This window comes from Oryza glaberrima, chromosome 10 (assembly GCF_000147395.1).
Source record: "Oryza glaberrima chromosome 10, OglaRS2, whole genome shotgun sequence".
NCBI classification, from domain to species: Eukaryota; Viridiplantae; Streptophyta; class Magnoliopsida; order Poales; family Poaceae; genus Oryza; species Oryza glaberrima.
Window position 1 is genome coordinate 21,728,091 of NC_068335.1, and position 21,500 is coordinate 21,749,590.

At 43.7% G+C, this 21,500-nt stretch overlaps 5 protein-coding genes and 1 long non-coding RNA gene across 10 annotated transcripts; 3 read left to right on the forward strand and 3 right to left on the reverse strand.

Moving 5' to 3' along the window:
• The first annotated feature begins 101 nt into the window (after positions 1 to 101).
• On the forward strand, positions 102 to 2,038 carry LOC127785969 (pentatricopeptide repeat-containing protein At2g21090-like). Its single transcript, XM_052313294.1, has 2 exons — positions 102 to 1,446; positions 2,007 to 2,038. Exons 1-2 carry the CDS (start codon positions 102 to 104, stop codon positions 2,036 to 2,038), a joined length of 1,377 nt encoding a protein of 458 aa, XP_052169254.1.
• Positions 2,039 to 2,074: 36 nt separating this feature from the next.
• LOC127752562 (fluoride export protein 1) lies at positions 2,075 to 5,777 on the reverse strand. Of its 3 annotated transcripts, none has more exons than XM_052277973.1 (7): positions 5,629 to 5,777; positions 3,906 to 4,430; positions 3,745 to 3,822; positions 3,540 to 3,638; positions 3,230 to 3,422; positions 2,682 to 3,115; positions 2,075 to 2,567 (listed from the first exon to the last, which is right to left on the reverse strand). In XM_052277973.1, the coding sequence occupies exons 2-7, from the start codon at positions 4,380 to 4,382 to the stop codon at positions 2,352 to 2,354; spliced, it is 1,497 nt and encodes a 498-aa protein (XP_052133933.1). In that variant the 5' UTR covers positions 4,383 to 4,430; positions 5,629 to 5,777; the 3' UTR covers positions 2,075 to 2,351. The 3 variants fall into 3 exon arrangements, with proteins under 3 accessions (XP_052133933.1, XP_052133934.1, XP_052133935.1); XM_052277974.1 differs by having other exon boundaries at positions 5,638 to 5,772; XM_052277975.1 differs by having other exon boundaries at positions 3,906 to 4,427; positions 5,629 to 5,772.
• Positions 5,778 to 6,574: 797 nt separating this feature from the next.
• Positions 6,575 to 9,915, reverse strand: LOC127752563 (chlorophyllide a oxygenase, chloroplastic-like). Its single transcript, XM_052277976.1, has 9 exons — positions 9,841 to 9,915; positions 9,173 to 9,418; positions 8,705 to 8,809; positions 8,351 to 8,629; positions 8,120 to 8,267; positions 7,518 to 7,702; positions 7,290 to 7,402; positions 6,908 to 7,202; positions 6,575 to 6,757 (listed from the first exon to the last, which is right to left on the reverse strand). The coding sequence occupies exons 1-9, from the start codon at positions 9,913 to 9,915 to the stop codon at positions 6,575 to 6,577; spliced, it is 1,629 nt and encodes a 542-aa protein (XP_052133936.1).
• On the forward strand, positions 7,648 to 10,519 carry LOC127752564 (uncharacterized). Of its 2 annotated transcripts, none has more exons than XR_008012386.1 (4): positions 7,648 to 8,263; positions 8,369 to 8,924; positions 9,185 to 9,439; positions 9,698 to 10,519. It is a non-coding gene; the product is annotated as an uncharacterized LOC127752564 (long non-coding RNA). The 2 variants fall into 2 exon arrangements; XR_008012387.1 differs by having other exon boundaries at positions 7,648 to 8,209.
• A 328-nt stretch (positions 10,520 to 10,847) lies between these two features.
• Positions 10,848 to 15,518, forward strand: LOC127752560 (SH2 domain-containing protein A-like). Of its 2 annotated transcripts, none has more exons than XM_052277969.1 (12): positions 10,848 to 11,092; positions 11,265 to 11,456; positions 11,975 to 12,175; positions 12,250 to 12,339; positions 12,583 to 12,657; positions 12,752 to 12,919; positions 13,428 to 13,745; positions 13,834 to 14,117; positions 14,204 to 14,366; positions 14,482 to 14,828; positions 14,905 to 14,970; positions 15,052 to 15,518. In XM_052277969.1, the coding sequence occupies exons 1-12, from the start codon at positions 10,925 to 10,927 to the stop codon at positions 15,083 to 15,085; spliced, it is 2,106 nt and encodes a 701-aa protein (XP_052133929.1). In that variant the 5' UTR covers positions 10,848 to 10,924; the 3' UTR covers positions 15,086 to 15,518. The 2 variants fall into 2 exon arrangements, with proteins under 2 accessions (XP_052133929.1, XP_052133930.1); XM_052277970.1 differs by having other exon boundaries at positions 13,428 to 13,682.
• Positions 15,519 to 15,673: 155 nt separating this feature from the next.
• LOC127752561 (chlorophyllide a oxygenase, chloroplastic) lies at positions 15,674 to 19,235 on the reverse strand. The gene is made up of 9 exons (XM_052277971.1): positions 19,042 to 19,235; positions 18,260 to 18,502; positions 17,981 to 18,085; positions 17,621 to 17,899; positions 17,377 to 17,524; positions 17,051 to 17,235; positions 16,826 to 16,938; positions 16,412 to 16,706; positions 15,674 to 16,259 (listed from the first exon to the last, which is right to left on the reverse strand). The coding sequence occupies exons 1-9, from the start codon at positions 19,114 to 19,116 to the stop codon at positions 16,077 to 16,079; spliced, it is 1,626 nt and encodes a 541-aa protein (XP_052133931.1). The 5' UTR covers positions 19,117 to 19,235; the 3' UTR covers positions 15,674 to 16,076.
• Between the last annotated feature and the right edge of the window lie 2,265 nt (positions 19,236 to 21,500).

Here is a 21,500-nt window from a genome sequence, read left to right on the forward strand (position 1 = left end):
TTTGAATTGGACGGCCCACGTTGACTGGCGGCGACCACATGCAAGAGTATTTTGTCTGAGTCCGCCGCCTCCGCCCACAGATTACTTCCCTTCCCCGCCCGATGTCCCTCCCCGCCGGCTCGCCGCCGCCGCCGCCGACATCGCCGCCGTACACCGGCATCCTCGCCGCCCTCCACCGCAGCATCGCAGGAGGCCACGCGGCCGCCGCGGTGGCCCTCCTCCCGGAGCTCTCCCGCGCCGGCCTGCGCCCGCCCTTCCCGCTCCTCTCCTCGCTCGCCCGCCTCCTCCTGCTCCGCCGCGCCACGGCGCCGTGCTTCCCCTCCCTCGCCGGCCGCCTCCTCCTCTACGTCCGCCTCGCCGGCCTCAAGAGGATCGTGCCTTGCTCCACCCAGCTCGCCAACCACCTCCTGTCGCTCAACTTCCTCCTCCGCCGCCCGCGCGATGCGCGCCGCCTGTTCGCCAGAATGCCCCGCCCCGACGTCTGCTCCTACAACGCCATGCTCGCGGGGTACGCCCGCCTCGCGCTCGCGGCCCCTGCGGCCGAGGTGTTCGCCGCCATGCCACACCGCGACCTCCTCTCCTATAATGCTACTCTGCTCGCGCTCGCCGGCGGTGGTGAGATGCAGAAAGCCGTGGCGCTCTACTCCGAGCTCCGCGGCACGTCGACTTCACTTGGGTACAGTGATCAAACCTTCTTGGCACTCCTTGTAGGCTGTGAGAAGCTTGTGGACAGGGAGCTTGCCAGGCAGCTCCATGCACATCTGATTCTTCATGGGTTCTTGTCAGATATCAGGATTGCCAGCTCCCTCGTTGATGTGTACACCAAATGCGTATGCATTGCAGATGCAGAGGATCTGTTTAATGAGATGCCTGTGAAAAGTGAGCGAATGTGGACGACACTAGTTTGCGGCTATGCAGAGGATGGCCAGCTGAGCACTGCCCGTCGGTTGTTCAATCAAATGCCAAAGAAGAATATCCTCTCATGGAATTCTCTCATGGAGGGATATGTTCGCCATGGGCAGGAAGCAGAAGCACTGAGCATATTTCAGCATTTGATCAAAGAGGGTGTCCACCCAGATCAGATCACCTTTACTAGTTGTTTCCGTGCTTGTGCAGCTGTGTGCGCACTGAAATGTGGGCAGCAGATCCATGGAAGGTTGCTAAGAACTGGTTTTTATCCAAATGTCATGATTTTGAGCTCACTCATTGACATGTACTCAAGATGTGGCTATTTGGCTGATGCTAGACAGGTGTTCAGTCTAACAGTTCAGGAAAAGAAGGATACATTGTTGTGGAATGCGCTACTGGGTGCTCTATGTCATCATGGGCATGGGCAGGAGGTGATAGGATCATTTGTTCAGATGATTCGAGAGAGATGGAAGCCTGATGCGAATACATTCTTGACAGTTTTGAAGGCTTGCTGCCATTGCAACCTTGTTGAAGAAGGTATAGGATTTTTTGAGTTGATGACTGAGAGATATAGGATTGTTCCAGGGGAAGATCACTATGTTTGCTTGGTTGATTTGTTTTCCCGCTCATCTTCGCATGATAAAATGGTTGAATTGATCAAAAGTTCGCCACTTCTTTTTCGCAAGCAAATTTGGGAGATACTAGCTGGGAATTGCATAATACATGGGAACTCAGAGTTGTTGAAGCAGATTGAGGAGCACATGGCTGAATTAGCGAGTTAAATGAGTGATTGCATTTGAGAGGTTATTTCACTCGTTGAAGAATGCTGAAGCAGACAACGACTTGTGATAAGAACTTAAGCATGATGAAGCTGATTATTCTTTTGCACAGGAGCCATTCGTTTGTGAAAGCGGATTTAGGACTTAGGACAGTGACAAGTGCATTCCCTGCATGAGTTCGTGGTAGCAGTTGGCCAAAGAGGCTAGTGGACATTGGATTTATGTTTGGTGTGGTACAGTTGAATGATGAGGAATATTGTCGAGTGAATAATGCCCAACATTTCGAACTAACGATGTGCTTTTGCAATTATTCTGAAGCTAACAATGTGCTGTCACATGGCGTCCAATGAACACAGGATTATAGGAAAATAGACATTGTTTTTGCACTTCAAAATTTTGTTTGTACAATATTCTTCATGCTACAACTGTATGTATTCCCAACTCTCCAATTCCAGAAATGCTGTATACATACTCACTTTACAACAAGAAAAATGCATTCTTTTGCTATGGTGCAGTACTAAATTCCGTCGTGGCAGTTGAAATGAAATTCCCGCGTTCCAAGCTTTTCTTTGCAAGCTTGTTTCTAGATTGTATTATCTAAGCTACTTGGATTAGCAAATTGCTAAACCATCAAAGGTTTCAATTCTGCAACTGGTGACGATGCTATCGGTAATGCTCTACCCACACCGGCACTGAGTATATCAGAGTTCCTAGCACAAATGAGAGAACGAAGGTGGCTGCAGCATATACAAATGCCCTTGCAATCTGACCACTTCTTCTCATGGTGTAAACTTCAGCAGCAAAAGTTGATACTGTGCTCAAGCAACCGAGGAAACCGAGCTGTATGCCATTAAGAACAGTCAATCGTCTTGTATTTTCCTATATGAAAAAAAAAGGAGACGAATTAGACAGATAAGATGATTCAAGGACCAGTAAAATGAACTGCAGGACAGAGAACTGTATGAGATGTGAAAAGAAGATGTTTCATCATACCGCTTTAGCCGTGACAGCAAGAGCTGCCATGATTGCTGCTGCAAGAACATTGGCTGCAAGTGTTCCAACGGGAAGCCATTTGAGGTGTCTCCGCTTGCCGATTCCAATTCCTCCGCCATTTAGCCTCGCCAAGTACCAGCGAAGCCAAACACCGGGAGGTGCTACCGAGCAACCCAGCCACAGAACCGCGCCATGGCCAAGGCTATGCACCTTCACTATGGCCAGCACAATGCTCAGGATCCATATCAAAGACATCAGAATCACCATAACTCCAAGAAGCGCATAATGTTTGGTCCTGGTGTCCACCCTCCAGTCCTCCCAGCCGCATTTGCTTCCTATTGAACTCTTCTCTATGATGCATTTCAGGATCCATCCTCGCAGTCGCTCACCAGTTTCCGCACCCACCGTGATGGACTCATTGACGACAAACATTCCTGGGTAAGTTAAGAGTGTTGCGAGCCATCAAAATGAAATCTTTCTTTTTTCTTTTGTTGGATAATAATTAGTTTAGGGACAATAACAATTCATAGAAAATGAAGATGATGTACCTAGTACTATGCCAGCTACAGCATATACCCAGTGGTCTTTGGAAGATAGGCCAACCATTTTCTGGTTCCACCCACTGAAGGTGGTAAGGCTTCCCATGTAGCCTGTCGTGATTCCGACAATGAGATGATCAGATATGTGACGTATATCAGCCTTGAAGATGATCCCAAACCAGCCCATCAGGAAAGATCCTAGCTGGCGTTTGCCAATTAGTCATTAGAATGAGTTAGTCTGGTTCAAATCCCATGTGGTTGCACTATAAGAAATGATTTCTTGCATTAATAACATTTGAGCCGGTAGAATAGCAGACACCATGTTAGATGGAAGGTCAAGGTACAGTGGGCTTTGGTCTGAGGTGAGTGCCAGGCAGCTAGGGCCAAACAGTTTTTGGAGCCCATACCTTGTAAATACCTGATTTCATCACAAACTCATCAAGGGAATGATACAGCTGGAGCACTCGCGCAGATTATTCAATAGTTATTACAAAACAACTAAACACAAGGTGTCTGAGTGTTACCCCAAGAAATCCAAATACGGCTAAATGGATCAGGTAAGAAGCATAATCTTGCATCCATGAAAGCTTATATGGTTCAACCTGCAGGCACACAGAGGTGTGTTCATGTCAGCAACAATAACATAATGTATACCTTCGAATTATGCATAACATAATGTATTTACCTTGATAGATGAACTGGCTGGGCCGTTAACATTAGTATCTTTTGACTTCATCGCAGATACGGGTGCCACCACACTTGTGCCTTGAGAGCTTCTGCCATGAATCCGCATTGATGTATCATCTGGGAGAGGAACAGCCTGATGATCCTCCACATTATTCTCTTCCTCTTCGTCAACGTCGTTTTCAAATGCTAGCCCTCGGTCACCACTGTCAATGACCTGAGCAAGAACTGAGCCATCTACATCACCTAGCAACTGGTCTGCTGATTGAAGCGAATGCCTCATCGAGCTCAGTATCGAGTCCCCCATCTCACGGGAGAGGCTGATGGATCCCCTTGAACCCTGCCTGCTGCTTCTCCTACTGAGGATTGAGGCAGACCTAGCACCTAAAGAATGACCTGCAGAATCCATGGACACACTTCTTGCATAATCTACGCGATTCCTCTCTGAGGTGTTGCTCCTAGCTGATGAACTTTCCATTCTGTTGCCCGCTCGTCTTCCCAGCTAAAACGAGTGGTGAAAGCTCTGCTGCAAATGCAAGCTTTTCACATCAGTCAATCTGGATCTTAAAAAATCTCCCTTTATTTGAAAATCACATGCCTTATAAATATAGGGAGCACAGAAACCAGACAATGAGTAGGACAAGAGATAAGATTTGGGGCATATTTTTATGCTGCAGCTGGACAAATCACATCAAAGTTCTATATAAGGCTATGTGATAACCTTGTTAGGCTGTGTTTAGTTCACGCCAAAATTGGAAGTTTGGTTGAAATTGAAATGATGTGACGGAAAAGTTGGAAGTTTATGTGTGTAGAAAAATTTTGATGTGATGAAAAAGTTGAAAGTTTGAAGAAAAAATTTGGAACTAAACTCGGCCTTAAAAACCCCACAAACTAGAAATTTCTCCCAGCAGTCATCCTAGGCTCCTAGCTCAACAAGTGCATATATCTATGGTCCACAGGATAAAACAGTATTTAATAAAGCAACAGTACTAAACTCTGCCCAAACATCAAAAAAAAGGGAACACCTCAGAAAATTGAATAATTGCATACTAGTTGTTGCAGTTTTCTATGCCCAATTTTCTATCCTGAAAGTGAAAGGTACAGAAAACTTTCTCTGGCATCCACACAAAACCTGTACCGGTGGGAAGAAAAACAGAATACGATTCAACAGCTAACCAGCCGAATCAAAACTGAAAAGATTGAGCTGGTGTAAGAAACAAACAGATACATGAACAAACATGCAGTTCGTCCCCAATCGATAGAAAAAATAGAAAGAAGAGAAAAGGAAAGTAACATCTTTCTCCGGAACTGTGACAGACAGCAACGCTGAAATCAGGAGAAACAGGTGGCGTGTGCTAATTAGGCCGCTACTCAATAGAAAAGAAAGAAAAAACTAGAAATGAAAGAAAAGGAAGCTGTGAAAGGTGCTGCCCTTTTGACATCTCGAAAGCAATTGTTAATTAACTACTCCTCGTAAACTAATTAGTAATCAATCCCATGTGTCTCTCGCTGGAAAAAGGTTGTCAAGTCAAGAAAGGTGGGAGATCAATCAGCAGGACCCCACGGCATCAACCAACCAAACCCATGAAACCTTTCGTTGACCAGCTTGGATCGAAGCACGCACGCCCTCATAGCGGCGTTCATCCTCCTATTCGCGACAAGAGAGCTAGGTGGAATCTGAACAAAGAACACGTATGGAAATGGATGTGCAGTAGGAACCAAACCTCTCGTACCAAAGCCGACGCAGGTAGCTCACGCGGCGGCGGCGGCGGCGATGGCGATGGCGATGGCGGCCGTCTCCGCCGTGGGCCTGGTGCGTCACCGCGGGCGGAGCAGCAAGGCAGGCGTCTCCCTCCTCTCCTCTCCTCTTCCGCAGCCATCGCCATGGGGGTCACTCTTATGTCCTCCGATCGCCATGGATGGGCAGCTCGGTCTCTCCTTGATGGGTTGGGCCGGGCCCAATCAGATAAAAAGTCCCAAGCCCATTTGTTGGGCCGCACGTAATCCAAATCCCGTTATGGGCCTAACGAGAATGGGCCTCACGTGATTGAAATCCAGTTACAGCCCAACCAACAGGGGAAGAAGGACAAAACCCTCGATCGCCGCCTCCGGCGATGGCGGCGGCGGCGCCGGGATATGCGGCGGCGGAGGCGACAGATACTGCGAGCTCAGTGATGTGAGGATCGAGTTGGACCTGAGGGAGGAGGTCAGACTCTGCTTCTGGCTACTCCTCTCCAGCTCCGCGAGGCCTTCCTCTGCCATCCCTTCATCAGGTCAGATCCCTCTTTTAAGTATTTACAGTTATTGGTGATTGTAACAAGGTTTGGATGCACATTTTGGGTTGGTTGATTGGCACCAACTGCAGCATTTCCCCCCTATTTTTGGAGATATTGAGTTGTTAATAGTAGTGGACTAGTGGTTTGCACCTGTTCAGGTTTCCTGTGTAGGTTTGTCTATTGTAAGCTTTGAAGGATTGCAATGTGATTCGATTAACCATGCAGGGAACCATGCAGGGATGAACCATGCAGGGATGAACGCAGCACGCCTAAACAAACTGCGCATATACATATTCTGACTAAGTGACTATAGTTCTGGCCATAGTCATCTTCATCTCGCCAAGAAATGCGACAAGAGTTGAAAGAGGCTACTGTCAGTGCAGCATTGCAGCTACTATGATCCACTCTCACTTTGGTTATTGAATGGCAACCTGTTTGCTCCCCTCTCAATGGCGTCTCTCCATAACCGATACCGGATACCAAGCTTGTCATATGACACTGGCCAGTTCCATACGTTCGCGCCATTTATCATCCGCTCTTGCTGCCCAAGCACAAGCCGTAGGTCCTCATTCAAGACCTGCAGAAGATCATACAAGATTACCATTGATGTCTTATAGACGACGGTGTGAAACAGCGGAAAAAACTTTACTGTAGTAAGTTGCAAGCTAACATGAGATGACATGGAGATCAGTGACTACCAAGTTGCTCTGAAAATTTTGAGACTTGCCTTCTCACCAAAATGTGACCATAGTATGTGCATGAAAGGGATGTGCTTGAGCCAGGGAGCAAAGTTGAGGGACATCTGGTACAGCATCCTGGTTTTATTCCTGGAGGAGGGCAAGCAGATATGGAGTTGGTGGAGATGTGTGGAACATTGCTTGATGCTCTTTCCCTCTAGTTTTCCAGGCTTTGAGATGCCAGTGGTTGACAAGACCATGCATGGCAGTCGAAACTCCATGTCGATGGGGTAAGGATCCCAGTACCCTTGGAGCCCAGATGCAGGTGTCAAGAACTTCACCAAGCTGACAAAGATGAATATAGCATCAGCATGATGATTTGTGAAAAATTTTCAATGGCCAGTTGTCCTTAGTTGATATGTATGTAAATACCTTGGAACACTCCAACCCTTGGCAAAGGTGGACGTATGAGCAAAAGGAGCATGAGCAATATCTAATAGATTGTCCAGCAGAAGTCCATGCTCCACCGGTAGCTCCATCACCATCTGTTGATGATGAAGATAAATTCCATTACTTTACAGTCCAGTAAAAAAAAACTTGAAAAACACAGGACACTTTCACCATGGAAGATTGCTGCAGTATGACATGATTTCGTTTTACCTCTGCATGAATTGTAAATCCTGAAGGGGGCTGCAGAGAAGGGATAGTCGACTCCGGTGTGCCATCACCAGGCCAGATCCAAACCATGCCTTCTTGCTCAAAGCATGGCAATGACCAGATGCGCACATTGAGCAACTTCGTGGCTGGCATTTTCTCACATTTTCCATCAGTTGAATACTCCCACCCTGAAGGGTATGAAAAGGAAATCAGAAATATTACTTGCACTACCACTTTATTGGGCACATTATGATCATGGGAAGACTTTAAAAAAAGAGTAATTCTTTGTTACAAATCCTCAAATAGTCCAGTATTTTGGTTCTGAATCATTTTTCATGTACCTTCAAGATTGCAATTTATGTCAGTTCCGAGCCTTTAGAAGAACCATTTTATTGTGTGTTTTACATAAATATTATAAATTATCAGTGTCATCACACAATGTATGTACATTGTGGAGTGCAACAAGTTTGTGTTTCTAAAAAGGAAGAAAGCTTTTTTTTTTTTTTCATATAGCCATAGTGCTAGCTGATGCTTTGAAAATCAGATTGTAAAAACAGCAGAAGCGTGCCAAAATGAAATTTCATATAAAGTTTCTTTTTTCTTACCATGGAAAGGGCATTGGATTCTACCCTCACTAACTGAGCCAAGATGAAGAGGGCAGGCTCTGTGAGCACATGTGTTCTGAACACATCCAGGTCTCCCATCCTTTCCTCGGAAAATTACCCACTGCTCCTCAAAACAATCTATTGGTACCTGAGAACACACAGACCACATCAAAACATATCATTAACTGGTACTCCGGACATTGTAAATGCCTGAATCATTCATTGCGTTACCATTGTATCATCTTTCAGGTCACCGGAGAAGACAACTGGGTACCAGAAGTTTTTCAGATTGGGATTGTATGGCTGCACTGGACCAGACACGTCCAGACTCGGACGCAGAGTTTTCTTGTTCACAAAACGGGACGCTGATGACGTTCTTGAAGCAAGAGAAACATAGTTGTCTATAGATGCACTAGAGCCTCCGTCTTGCAACAGTCTGTCATTCACCAGGTTATCCGCTTGTGCTAACTTATCAAGTGCAGATGATGCTCTAGTTTCTGATAAATGAACCTGGATCAGACAAATAAAACATCAGAATCCAGATGAGATTGAAGGGTTATCATTTGACTCCTTCAAGTGCAATACCTGATTGTGAGCTTTGGCCAATTCTTCCTGCAACTCTGCAAGCTCTTTCCTCAAGGTTCCATTTGACTTGAACTCTATTGCTAAAGATTTGAGAACCTCTACCACCTGCATTAATGTTAACAATTCGTGGAAGAATCTGTGTCAGTCGTCCACAACTTCAACCTCGAGCGCTATTCAGCATTCAGTCAAAAACTGAAATTCATGACTAGTAAAATCCAGGGTATGCAAATTGAGGGCCTGTTCACTTTGATGACATTTTTAACCTTACCAAATTTTGGTAAAGTTGCTAGAAAAGTGGCTATATTTAGTTTGCTGCCAAATTTTGGTAACTATATAGGAAATCCTGCCAAAATTTTGGTAATGCCAAAATTTGGTAAGGTTTTCTTTTGGTATCAAAGTGAACAGGCCCTGAGACCTTTCATCTGAAACTTTCTGCATGGCCAATATTTCATATATACTATTTCATACCTTGTTGTGCAGAACCATGATGGTGAGGAGGTCCTGCCGCGCCCTCCAATCGCAGTACTGGATGCCGAATCGGACCACCTCAAGGGCCTGGTTAACATCCAAGAAGTTGCCTTTTGCAATGGGAGCCATTGGCCCGGGGTTATCGACATGGAACAAGGCCCCCCTCATGTTGTTCTTGGCATGTTGAGCTTCATCATCACCGAGCACTGCATACACCTTGATTCTTCCATATCGACGACCAATGCCCTGCATGGTTTCACATAGGAGGTAACCTCATCAAACCAAATTTGTTTTATTGCAGTGCAGACAGCTGCATTACTGTAGGGATTATCTGGTACTCCCTCCGTTTCACAATTCTAGTATTTCCCACATTCATATTGATGTTAATGAATCTAGATAGATATATGTCTAGATTCATTAACATTAATATGAATGTGGGAAATGCTAGAATGATTTACATTGTGAAACGGAGGAAGTAGCTTAGTAAACAACATACTGATATTAGATTGATGTGCACATGTGCAGAAATAGAGATGAACTGCAAAGAAAAAGAACAACAACTGAAACTCCAAGCAAGAAAGGAATGAGAAGTTTCTCCCATGGCCAAAGAACCATAAACTGATTCAAAGATAGCCGAAGAATCCAAAAAAGAAACAAAAAGAGATCACCATTGTGAAGCAACAGCTGAAGGAGGAGGAAGGCTTGACGAGCAGGTGCGGCAGCAAAGACACAGTGGTTTCCATGGAGCAGTAGCAGTAGCAAACTAGCAATGCCCGTACGATTATAAAAAGCGAGGGCTTTAGTCACGGGCCAAACCTGGGTTGGGCTGATAATGGGCCATGTGCCACCTAGTGCGTCTGCGTGGGCCACGCAATGCTCCACGTAGCTTGGGGCCTAATCTGTACAGCCGCTGCCGCTACAGTGTATCGCACGTGGGCAAAAAGCAGTGTCTATATATGGCATCATCCGGCTTGTGAGTACGTGCTAGTATTCCAAATCGGGGAACCGTGCTGCAGCATATCTGGGCCCAGGTACAGACACGTGGCGCGTGCTCCTCACCGCACGCTGATCCTTATCCTCTCCTGTCTTCTCTGCTCTGCCCTGCTCCGAGATGAGCGCATCTGGTGAGCTTTTGGAGTGTATCTTTTGGCCACCACAATTTCGCCATGAGAGTTGCTGCCAACGCCATGGATTCGCATTGTTGTACTCGTGTATCTATCATCTGCTATAAAAGTTTTAAATTTGAAGTTTTTACAATGGTTGATTCATACACACATGCTCAGTGACGGACACAGAATTAAAAACAAGATAGGACGAAGATACTCGTTCCTGCGTTCCATAAGAACAAGTGCATGCCCCACGTCGTGAGATAGACATTAGACACGCTCCTAGTTTGAACCTGAAGAAGAACACGGATGGACGCGATGTAGGAAAGTCGGCGGCACGGCAGCTCGCGCCGCCACCGCCTCTCCGCCGTGGGCCTCGTCGTGTCACCGGCCGCGGATCGACTGGGCCGTCCAGGCCTCATCTCATCTGTACCGGGCTGCCTATGCCTGGAGACGAAAGGCCCATCTCCAATCCAACGGCCCAAGATCATGTCCAGTCCAGTCCACTCCCACCCACTCCTCTCCTCGCCCACCGAACAAAACCGTTAACTGACGGACGCATCGGAGGAGGAGGAGAGGGGAAAGGGAAAGCGGCACAAAACCCTCGCCACCTCCGACCTCCCGGAGCGCGGCCGCCCGCCCGCCGATGGCGGCGCCGCCGGGACGCGGCGGAGCCGACGGGTACTGCGACCTCCCTGACGTGAGGCTCGAGTTGGACCCGGGTAAGGTCAGAGGCGGCGGAGGTGGGTTTACCGTCTGCTTCTGGCTCTACCTCTCCAGCTCCGCGAGGCCTTCCTCTGTCATCCTCCATCAGGTCGGATTCCTTTCTCTCTCTCTCTCTCTTTATTTTACGTCTCCTGATGATTTCAACAAGGTATGGAAACCCATTTCGGGTTTTTTGGTTGATTTTAGGGATCGATTTCTTTTCTTTTTTTTTCATTTCGCGTGGGTGGGTGTTTTACTGATTGGATTTTTCGTCTGTGCAGGTAGCGGAAGGAGGTGGCGACAAGGTGCCATTTCTTGCATTGGGTGAAGGGAATAAACTGATTCTCTTCCCATTGCTGGGGTTTCACAGGGAAGCCCCTACTCCTGATAGTTCTTACCCATGGACTGACATAACCAATCTAACTGAAGTTAATGAGTGTCCCCTTGACAATTGGTTCCATGTCGGGTGTGAGGTATGCTCCAAATTCTCAACTATATCGATGGTACCATGTGCATTTTATCCATCTGCAATATCCTTTGCTCTGGTTGCCCAGATGAAAGTATGCATCTGATACTTTCCCACGCTTGCAAAATGCGCACCCCTCCTGTATGTAAAAATTATGCATCTGATACTTTCCCACGCTTGCAAAATGCGCACCCCTCCTGTATGTAAAAATTATGCATCTGATACTTTCCCACGCTTGCAAAATGCGCACCCCTCCTGCATTAAAAAGGAAATGCTTTCCCGCGCCTTTATTTCTTTTACACCTGTTCTTTTTCAGTTAGAGGTGGTATCTTCCGCATGTGTGAACACTTTGTTTCCTTCAGTTTCCAATTGCAGCCTTGCCTCTCTCTCTCTCTCTCTCTCTCTCTCTCTCTCTCTCTCTCTCTCTCTCTCGTTGAGAGCAATTTTTTTTCGCCATGTATATTAAGAGTAAGAAAGATTGTTGAGAGCAATTGAGTTGTTAATACTTTCTTGCACCTTTTTCAGGTTACCGAAAACATTATGCGTCTTCATATTGATTGCGACCTAGTTGCTGAAACTCATCTTCATTCGCTGTACAACGAACCAGACTATCAGGATGATGCAAACCAAATTAACTTACTAGGAAGCAAGGACAAGCTCGAAGGATATGTATATAACATGGAGTTGTCATGTATGCTAGGAAACATACAACAACAATTTGCAAAGGTGATGCAGCTTAGGATATCACGTTTTTCTCTGTGGATGTGCATTCTTTGTAATATTTTCTCATTGAATTGCAGAACCCACCATTTAAATTATCTATTGACTACTCATGCTCTGATGGAATCGAAGAGGGTGATGATGGTATTTGGAATATTGTGGGTGGGAAGGTAAACCAGATTCTGTTCTGTCAGGAAAAACAAACATATGCTTATTTTAAATATTTTATGCTGAGCAAGAACACTCTCTGCTAACCAATATAAAAATAATTTGCAAATTATAGCCTGAGCAATTGCAGTTAAGTTGAAGTTGGAAAACACTACTAAATTATATTTGGTTACTCTATGTTAAGAAGATATGCTAATTATAAGTAATCATGAGCCACAATCCTTATGTGAGATCAATCGGTGCAGGCCTCTTGCCGGAGGAACTTCATTTTGGAAGTTATACTAGTAGATGCATTTGGTGAAGCAGCAAAGGATAGAGAGGTTTTCTGTTTTTCTTTTATTCAACTTTGTTATATTCAAGGGGCACCCTTCTGTATTTGTTTGCATATTATTCTTATATTTATGCATCTTCCAGATCGTTGCTTCACTCGTCTATGCTGACAATGGAGCGTTAGTTGAAAAATCAAGAGATGATTCAGAACCTCCTTTGCTAATTAGTTGTGATGGAATTGAATACCCAGCTGTAAGCAGGCCTCTACCAATTATTCGTGGGCGTGCACTATTTAAACTCAAGATTTCTCAGGTGGGCTTTCGGAGATGCTATTATTTTGTCACATGTATTACCTACTTCAATCTGCATAGACAAAACACATACCATTATTTTCAGCTATCTGCATTCCCAAAATTTGTGGTATACATTAAACATCTTCCATGTTTAGGTGGTGAAACTTGGAAGCAGATTTTATAGTTTTAAATGGAGCTCTGCAGCAGCACTATAGAGTAGTAGAGTAGAGTCTGTAGCTACACATTTCAGCTATTGTGGCATGTATGTGGCATGCCTACTTGTGTCACTGAAGCAGGCTGGCAATTCGCCTGTACAAAGACAAATTCTTTACTACAGCTTGTCTCCATACCTTGTTTCAGCCTTTCAGGTAGTCCATTTTATGACTTCCAGTACAGCTGCACAATGGAGTGCGATCTAAAATACCATGTGTATCTCAAATTCTCTATATTTACAGCTCTTATATTTTTAAGTTATGGTCCTTCTTGGTTCATCTTTTTCAAATAAGATAACCGTCTGTTTGTTGCAGCTATCTTCTAAATGCGACAATAAGCTCTTCCGTATTTTTTTCTCTACACTTGGCATGAAAAGATATCCTTTTTTGGAGGCGTATTCCAAACCTATTCGTTGTATATCTCGAAACCGCACCAGCCGCCCATTGGGTTCTGCAAAGCGGATAGGCTCTGCATCAATGGATGATATTCAATCAATCAATAATTGTGAAGGGTTTGGTCACAGTGGAAAAGCAAATGGTCGGTTGCAGACACACGACCCAAGTTCAGTGGTATGTTTCCATCCATCCAAGTTTTCCAAGATAGAAGATGATGTACAGAAAACATCATCACAGGTAATCAATAGGCTAGACTGTGTGCCTGTTAAGTTTTGCTTAATCTGTGACTTCTTGATCATACCTTTTTTTTGTGTTGTATTGACAGAATAAACATGCAAAAAAGATGGTGCTAGACAAAGGAGCACAGGATGTCATGGTGTCTGATTCTACAGCATCAGATTACGACAGCATGGATGCAGGAAGTTCTTGGAGTTTATCAGATGGAGATGATGTTGAATCCTTTTCGGACGCTGAGATTTTCAGATATTGTTTAGATGGTACACATGAGCGGTCAAAGTTTCTCAGAGCTGCAGCTCCTTCTGTTAACGAAGATGACTTGATAAAACTTGCAAATCAGGTCTCTTTGTATAGTGGATGCACCCATCACAGGTAACTGACAGATTTTGGATTTTTTTTTTAAGGATTCACTATCTCCTTCTATTAACTTCTATATGCGATTCTTCTGTCTATTCAAGAAACCAAATATTAATATCAAAGCAACTGCTCCAAGAGGGTGCTGACATTTGGAGTATAATCTCAAAGAACAATGAACGTGCTCTTTGGTCATCTGCAGTTCCTGAAATGAAAGCAAAATTTTTGGAAATAGTCCATCCTTCCAACAGGGGTTTGTCGGAGCAGGTAAAACTGTTTTACTTGAACATAAGAGTGTTAAATCTTACCTAAAGCTCTAAGGTGCACTTTTGCAAATAGCACAAGTCAAGATATTTAATTTCATGCAATATAATTTTTTCAGGATTTTGAGGTTTTAAGAGGAATTGCTGGTTGTGGTGATGACATTGGAAGAGACGAGTTTGATAAGCTATGGTCCTGGTTATACCCAGTTGCCATTGCTTTGTCAAAAGACAAAATAAACAGGCTATGGGATTTCACAGCACATAGATGGATAGAGGGATTGATTACATTACAGGAAACTGAGAATGCACTAAGAAGTTCCAGGGACCGGCTTATGAAGCCAGGAACATTTGTCCTTAGATTTCCTACTACCCGAAGCTGGCCACATCCAGATGCCGGTAGCCTGGTTGTTACCTATGTTGGCTCCGATAACTCAATTCATCATAGACTTTTGTCTCTTGATGTCAGGTGCGCTCCCATTGCATTCTCATCATGTATAAACCGCAAAGTTACCTAATGCTGTTCTTTTTTTTCCTGGGCACAGTGATGCTAAGTCTGGCAACCTAGAAGATTTGTTGCTGAAGGAGCCTGAATTGTCCCAGCTAGGAAGGCAAGCACACCGTATTTTATTCTAACCTCGCAGAATCGTTAACACTGCTGTAATTCTCATTCCAACTCAATTTGATTGCAGGGTTGATCGCCTGCCATCCTCTATGCAGAGCTAAGAAAAGAAATGGATTGTGGTCTCATATATGAGAGCCAACACCAGCAACTCGAAGGTCACTACCAACCAGAACTCTGAATACAACAACCAGTTGCATGTTGGTGAACCTTTTTAGGCTGTAGCCATGTACAGTTTGTATGTAAATCTAGCGCTTTAGGGGAATAGATGATAGATAATATAGGCTAGCAGTGAACATGTAGCCATGTACATTATAGTTGTATTGGGTCTGGTGCCTTTGCTGGGGTTTTGCCTCTCTCACCAGTCTCATCCGAAATTTTAGTTAAAATTCTAGGCCCACATATGTGAATGGACCTGAATTGTGGCTCATCCAACCAAGGCATGTAGTGGGAGCCCATCAAAGCAAAGGAAGCTCCGGGGATTTTGTAGCGAATTATCAAAATTCAAAGGCCGCATCATGATGTATTGCTGCAAAATGATCCAAACAGATTGCCATGTCTCAACTTATCAAGAGACCTTACTGTTCTGAATTAGCAAACCATACACAGAATCTGCCAAATAGATAAGCAGAATGAGAATGGAATGTGACGTTTAGACTCAAGCCATGTCTCTCTGATTAACGTGCTACATGTTCTTCATGGCTCAATAATCAATAGTATGATCATATATATGCATCATAGCGTGACATGCGATCGACTTTTACATGGGTAAAAGGGGAGGAAAAAAAAAAGAAGAAAAACAAATCAACCTCAGATTACAATTGCATCCCGTGATGCTGTCGCTAGTGTACACTTAAAATTACACAGAATGACGTCGCCTATCATTCTCTCCTTCCATTAGCCTTTCCTCTCCAGAACCCAATTCAATCTGCAACGAAGCTCAGGGAGATGGTGCACCAACCATGCAGGGACGCACGCCTAAACAAACTGTGCATATACATCCACTGACTAGTTCTGGCCATCATCATCTTCATTTTCATCATCTCGCCAAGAAATACGACAAGAATTGAAAAGAGGCTATTGGCAATGCAGCTACTATGATCCACTCTCACTTTGGTTACTGAATGGCAACTTGTCTACTCCCCTCTCAATGGCGTCTCTCCACAACCGATACCGGATACCAAGCTTGTCATATGATACTGGCCAGTTCCAGACATTTGCGCCATTGATCATCCGTTCTTGCTGCCCGAGCACGAGTCGAAGATCCTCATTCAAGACCTGCAGAAAGATCATACAAGATTATTATAGATGTTGTATAGAGGACAGTATGCAAAACAAAGGTAACCGCATACTATAGTCAGGTGCAAACTGTAATGACATGAGATGGACAACAGTTTAGTATGAAGTTGCTCTGAATTTTTCGGACTCACCTTCTCAGCAAAATGTGACCATAGTATATGCATGAAAGGGACATGCTTGATCCATGGAGCGAAGTCGAGAGACATCCGGTAGAGCAGCCTGGTTTTATTCCTAGAGGAGGGCAAACAGATATGGAGCTGGTGGAGATGCGTCGAACATTGCTTGGTGCTCTTCCCCTCTAGTTTTCCAGGCTTTGAGATGCCAATGGTTGACAACACCATGCATGGTGGTCGAAATTCCATGTCGATCGGGTATGGATCCCAGTATCCTTGAAGCCCAGATGAAGGTGTCAAGAACTTCACCAAGCTGGGAAATGAACATAGCATCAGCATGATGATTTCTGAAGACATTTCCACATGGCTATCCATTTTCTAAAAAAAAAAAAGGAATTCCACATGGCTGTGAAAATATATGTATGTAAATACCTTGGAACACTCCAACCCTTGGCAAAGGTGGATGTATGAGTAAAAGGAGCATGAGCAAGATCTAATAGATTGTCCAGAAGAAGTCCATGCTCCACTGGTAGCTCCATCACTATCTGTTGATGATCAAGAACGATTCCATTACTTTTCAGTCCAGTAAAAATCTTGAAATGCACAGGACAGTTCCACATAGTATGATTGCTGCAGCATGACATGATCTCCTTTTACCTCTGCGTGAATTGTAAATCCTGAAGGAGGCAGCAGAGAAGGGATAGTCGACTTCGGTGGGTCATTGCCAGGCCATATCCAAACCATTCCTTCTTGCTCAAAGCATGGTAATGACCGGATGCGCACGTTGAGCATCTTTGTGGATGGCATTTTCTCACATTTTCCATCAGTTGAATACTCCCAACCTGAAGGTTATGAAAACAAAAAAAAAACTGAAATACTACTTTCGCAACTTCTCTCTGTTGGCAAATTTTCATCTGAAGACTTCAGAAATAAATGCGGAAGCATGCAGAAATGAAAGTTCATGTAAAGCTGTCTTTTCTTACCATGGTAAGGGCATTGGATTCTGCCCTCATTAACTGAGCCAAGATGAAGAGGGCAAGCTCTGTGAGCACATGTGTTCATAACACATCCAGGTCTCCCATCCTTTCCTCGGAAAATTACCCACTGCTCCTCAAAACAATCTATTGGCACCTGAGAATGCGCAAACCACATCAAATAAACATAAGTTTCTGCAACTGCTAACTCTGACCTCGTAAAAAAAATGCCTGAATCGCACGTTGTTTTTACCATTGTATCGTCTTTCAGGTCACTGGAGAAAGCAACTGGGTACCAGAAGTTCTTCAGACTGGGATTGTATGGCTGCACTGGACCAGACACGTTCAGACTCCGGCGAGGAGGTTTCTTGTTTACAACACGGGACGCTGATGACGTGCTTGGAGCAAGGGAGGTGCACTCGGCTGTAGATGCGCTAGAGCCTCCATCTTGCAACAGTCTGTCGTTGACAAGGGTCTCCATTTGTGCCAACTTATCAAGGGCAGATGATACTCTAGTTTCCGACAGATGAACCTGGATTAGACATGTAAAACATCAGAATCCATATAATATTGAAGTTTTTCATTTGGCTCCTGTCTCCTGAAAGTACAATACCTGATTGTGAGCTTTTGCCAATTCTTCCTGTAATTCTGCAAGCTCTTTCCTCAAGGTTCCAATTGACTTGAACTCCCTTGCTAAAGGATTAAGAACCTCTACCACCTGCATTTCAATGTTCAAAAATTCATTTAAGTTAACCTATGTCAGTCATCCGAAACTTCAACCTCAAGCATTATTCAGTATGCAGTCCAATTTTGAATCCCATGATCTGTAAAATTCAGACTATGAAAGCTTTGACCTCTTCTCTGAACTTGTGACTTGTCCAATGCTTCCTACCTTGTTGTGAAGAACCATGATGGTGAGGAGGTCCTGCCGCGCCCTCCAATCGCAATACTGGATATCGAACCGGACCATCTCAAGAGCTTGGTTGACATCCAAGAACTTGCCTTTTGCAATTGGAACCCTTGGCCCCGGGTCATCGACATGGAACAAGGCCTCCCATGCGTTGTTCTTTGCATAGTCAGCTCCATCATCACCGAGCACCGCATACACCTTGATTCCTCCATATCTACCAACACCCTGTGTAGTTTCAATCAGCAAGGTCACCATCAATTTTCATCAACCTCACATGCACTCTATTTTAGCAGACAAACTAGTATCAAAGAGATTAGCAAAATCTAGTTAAATCAGTGTCAGAGATAAGCCTGTGGTTACTGGGGGAAAGCTGCACGCATTTGCTGGAAGAAAGAGATTGAATTGCATTCAGATTTGTAAAGAAAAATTGGCAACTAGGCTGTCCTTGATCAAGATTTGTTTTTTTGCTTACTTCAATACAACAGGTTTTAAGATATGGGGTCTGAAGAATCACAGAACCTTGAAACCATTGTCTGAACAAAAACATCAACCATCACAAAGAATCCAATCAGAAGAACAGAAATGGTAACTCCATTGCACTGCTCAAACTCAAACACTCAGTTTTTCATCAAGAATGGCCACCTGAACCCAAAAACCAAACAAGAAACATGGTTCCTCCCATCGCCAGATACCCCAAAACAAATTCAAGAATCGCCAAACAACAACAACAAAAACAGATTCAAGGAACAACAAGAAGAACTCACCTTTCTGGAGCAACACCTGAAGGAAGGCTTGATGAGAAAGTGCGGCAGCAAAGACAGCGATGCCACAGTGGTCATGGATGCTACGATCGAACAGTGCGACCCAAAAACAAAAATAAAAACGCACAAATACTCCCCATATTTTTCCTCAACCGAGGGGTGGTTTTTGTCTAATTTTTTTTCTTTCTCCGCGAAAAGATATTTCGAAATCTCTAATCCGGAGAACGCAATCTGGGCCACGCGACGTGGCGCGCCACTCGCCGCGCGCCCCTTATCTCTCGACCCCGTCGCGACGCCCTGGCCCCTTATCTGCTCGCGGCGCACCACGTGGCACGCAGGAACGCATCTCAGCCGTTGATCCCTCCTCCGTCCACCTCCACGCCGTCCGATCCACGTCCCGTGGCTGCGTCGCCGGTTACAGTAATTTGTTTTGAAACGAATATTTGCGATCTCGGCTGAATTTTCTGTCCAAATTTGACCGGTTTGATGTGTTTTGCAAGTTTCGTTTACGAAAGTTTAGTGAATACAAATACTTGCGGGGTCTACGTAGATTGTTACGTGACACGTGGCATGCTAATGGTGCTCGCTTAAGTAAGATCGTATAAATACGTGCGTATTATTAAAGGAAGGCGAAAAAAAAATAATTTTCGCGGGCGAGGTGGCCCTGTCGATAAGAGGCGGGGAGCTGCCCGCGATCTCCACGAGCCTTCCACGTGCTGCCACGTGGGATCGCTTCGAAGGCTCAAGCTCTGACGTGGCAGCCTCGAGAACCAAGCGTTTCAACTCTTGTACTTGTATGCAATGCGGTCCACGTCCAACGTGTACTTGCACGGAATATTTTTCAGATCGGTCCTCCAACCTGGTAATATTACGTTTGGCGGTACTCCCTCCGTTTTAAAATATAAGTCATTCTAGCATTTTTCACATTCATATTAATATTAATGAACCTATACATATATATATATATATATATATCTATTTAGATTCATTAACATCAATATAAATATGAGAAATGCTAGAATGACTTACACTGTGAAACGGATGAAGTAGAATTTTTCGGCACTTGCTGCTGTCCGCTACAAGAATTTCGGTAGCTTCAAAGCTATAGGTATGTTGAATATGGTACAACTGAACAAATGTCTTTGATTTAACTCTATGTTTACTTACATGCAAGATATTCCCTCTGCTCTCGACCCAAAACGAAATGGCTATAAATAAAATCTAGACATGACCAGTACTCGTTCATAACTATAGTTACAAATTGCTTTTTTTTAACGAGGGAATGGACGATACTTCCTCAGTTTATAACCCGCTTTGACTTTATTCCTGTCAAACTTGTCCAGTCTAATTAAATTTATAAAAAATATAGCAATATTTTTAATATAAAATACATACTATACTATAAAAAATATTAAATGTTAATTATAATAAAATTATTTTTTAAAACACAATACAAACGCGTGTGGATATAACACGTGCACACTCATCCTAGCACCACCGGAAGGCCGAGCTAGCATAATTTAATATTGATGAAGTCACCACGGGTGCCGTTTGAATGTGGGTGGGCTGATTCCAATGCAAGGAAACCTAACCAGTTGAGCTACGTCACTTCACTAATGAAACTAATTTGGTTTTAGAAATGTTATTAATTTTTTCATAAATTTAATCAAACTTAAGTTTATTGTAAGTTATTTTAATGCAGAAAGTTTGATTATGAAAAAAATTTAAAGTGACTTATAATATGAAATAAATGTAGTAGTTTATTGTAAGTCATTTAACAAACTTTGAAGAAAAACATAGAAACATATTGAACACGAACTTAGCTTAGTCAAGTCTTCGTTAAACATATTTTTACACAGTATATTTGTTTTGGTTAAAGATGATCGAGTAGATATTTCACAACTTTTTAGTGGTGATGGATAATTTGGTTTATAATTTATCGTAATATAAAATTTTATATTATATCAACTCATATAGCCGACATGCAGATGAGACAGGGCAAGACTACAAGTGGCGAGGCATCTCTTGCCATTTTCTGGGTTCCTCACCGTTCAACACGATCTACTTTCTTCATACGTAGTACTCTCTCCATCTACTTTTAATAAGCATATTTTTAAATCTGAAAAATTTATTTTTGATAGTTATATTTCAATACAACCATTTATCATCTTAATGACTTTCTCGGATTTAATGCGTGACTCTTCATTCTTCCACACAAGATTGGCTACATGGGCATCGAGTAATGTAAATATTAATGAATCGTTTGTTTATGAGGTATAACTAGTAGTATGTTAAATGGATGATAAGTATAATTACTTAGAGCAAGTTTAATAGTATATCCCACTACTAGCTCCAAATCATCTATAGCCAATGTAATAGCCAATTCATACAATAGTTGCTTACTATACTATTAATATTTGGTCCCACCTGTCATACACATATTACGTATTAGAGTCCGTGCT

Coding starts and splice junctions, on each gene's coding strand:
- LOC127785969 (XM_052313294.1), top strand. CDS start 102: ATGTCCCTCCCCGCCGGCTCGCCGCCGCCGCCGCCGACATCGCCGCCG. Junction 1,447..2,006: donor TTGCAACCTTGTTGAAGAAG/GTATAGGATTTT, acceptor ATTATTCTGAAG/CTAACAATGTGCTGTCACAT.
- LOC127752562 (XM_052277973.1), bottom strand. CDS start 4,382: ATGGAAAGTTCATCAGCTAGGAGCAACACCTCAGAGAGGAATCGCGTA. Junction 3,823..3,905: donor CAGCCAGTTCATCTATCAAG/GTAAATACATTA, acceptor GTGTGCCTGCAG/GTTGAACCATATAAGCTTTC. Junction 3,116..3,229: donor TGTAGCTGGCATAGTACTAG/GTACATCATCTT, acceptor TAACTTACCCAG/GAATGTTTGTCGTCAATGAG.
- LOC127752563 (XM_052277976.1), bottom strand. CDS start 9,915: ATGGAAACCACTGTGTCTTTGCTGCCGCACCTGCTCGTCAAGCCTTCC. Junction 8,630..8,704: donor TGGCCAAAGCTCACAATCAG/GTATTGCACTTG, acceptor TGTCTGATCCAG/GTTCATTTATCAGAAACTAG. Junction 7,703..8,119: donor AATCCAATGCCCTTTCCATG/GTAAGAAAAAAG, acceptor CATACCCTTCAG/GGTGGGAGTATTCAACTGAT.
- LOC127752560 (XM_052277969.1), top strand. CDS start 10,925: ATGGCGGCGCCGCCGGGACGCGGCGGAGCCGACGGGTACTGCGACCTC. Junction 14,367..14,481: donor ACAGGGGTTTGTCGGAGCAG/GTAAAACTGTTT, acceptor TAATTTTTTCAG/GATTTTGAGGTTTTAAGAGG. Junction 14,829..14,904: donor CTTTTGTCTCTTGATGTCAG/GTGCGCTCCCAT, acceptor TCCTGGGCACAG/TGATGCTAAGTCTGGCAACC.
- LOC127752561 (XM_052277971.1), bottom strand. CDS start 19,116: ATGACCACTGTGGCATCGCTGTCTTTGCTGCCGCACTTTCTCATCAAG. Junction 18,503..19,041: donor TCAGGTGTTGCTCCAGAAAG/GTGAGTTCTTCT, acceptor GAAACTACACAG/GGTGTTGGTAGATATGGAGG. Junction 17,525..17,620: donor ACCTGAAAGACGATACAATG/GTAAAAACAACG, acceptor GCGCATTCTCAG/GTGCCAATAGATTGTTTTGA.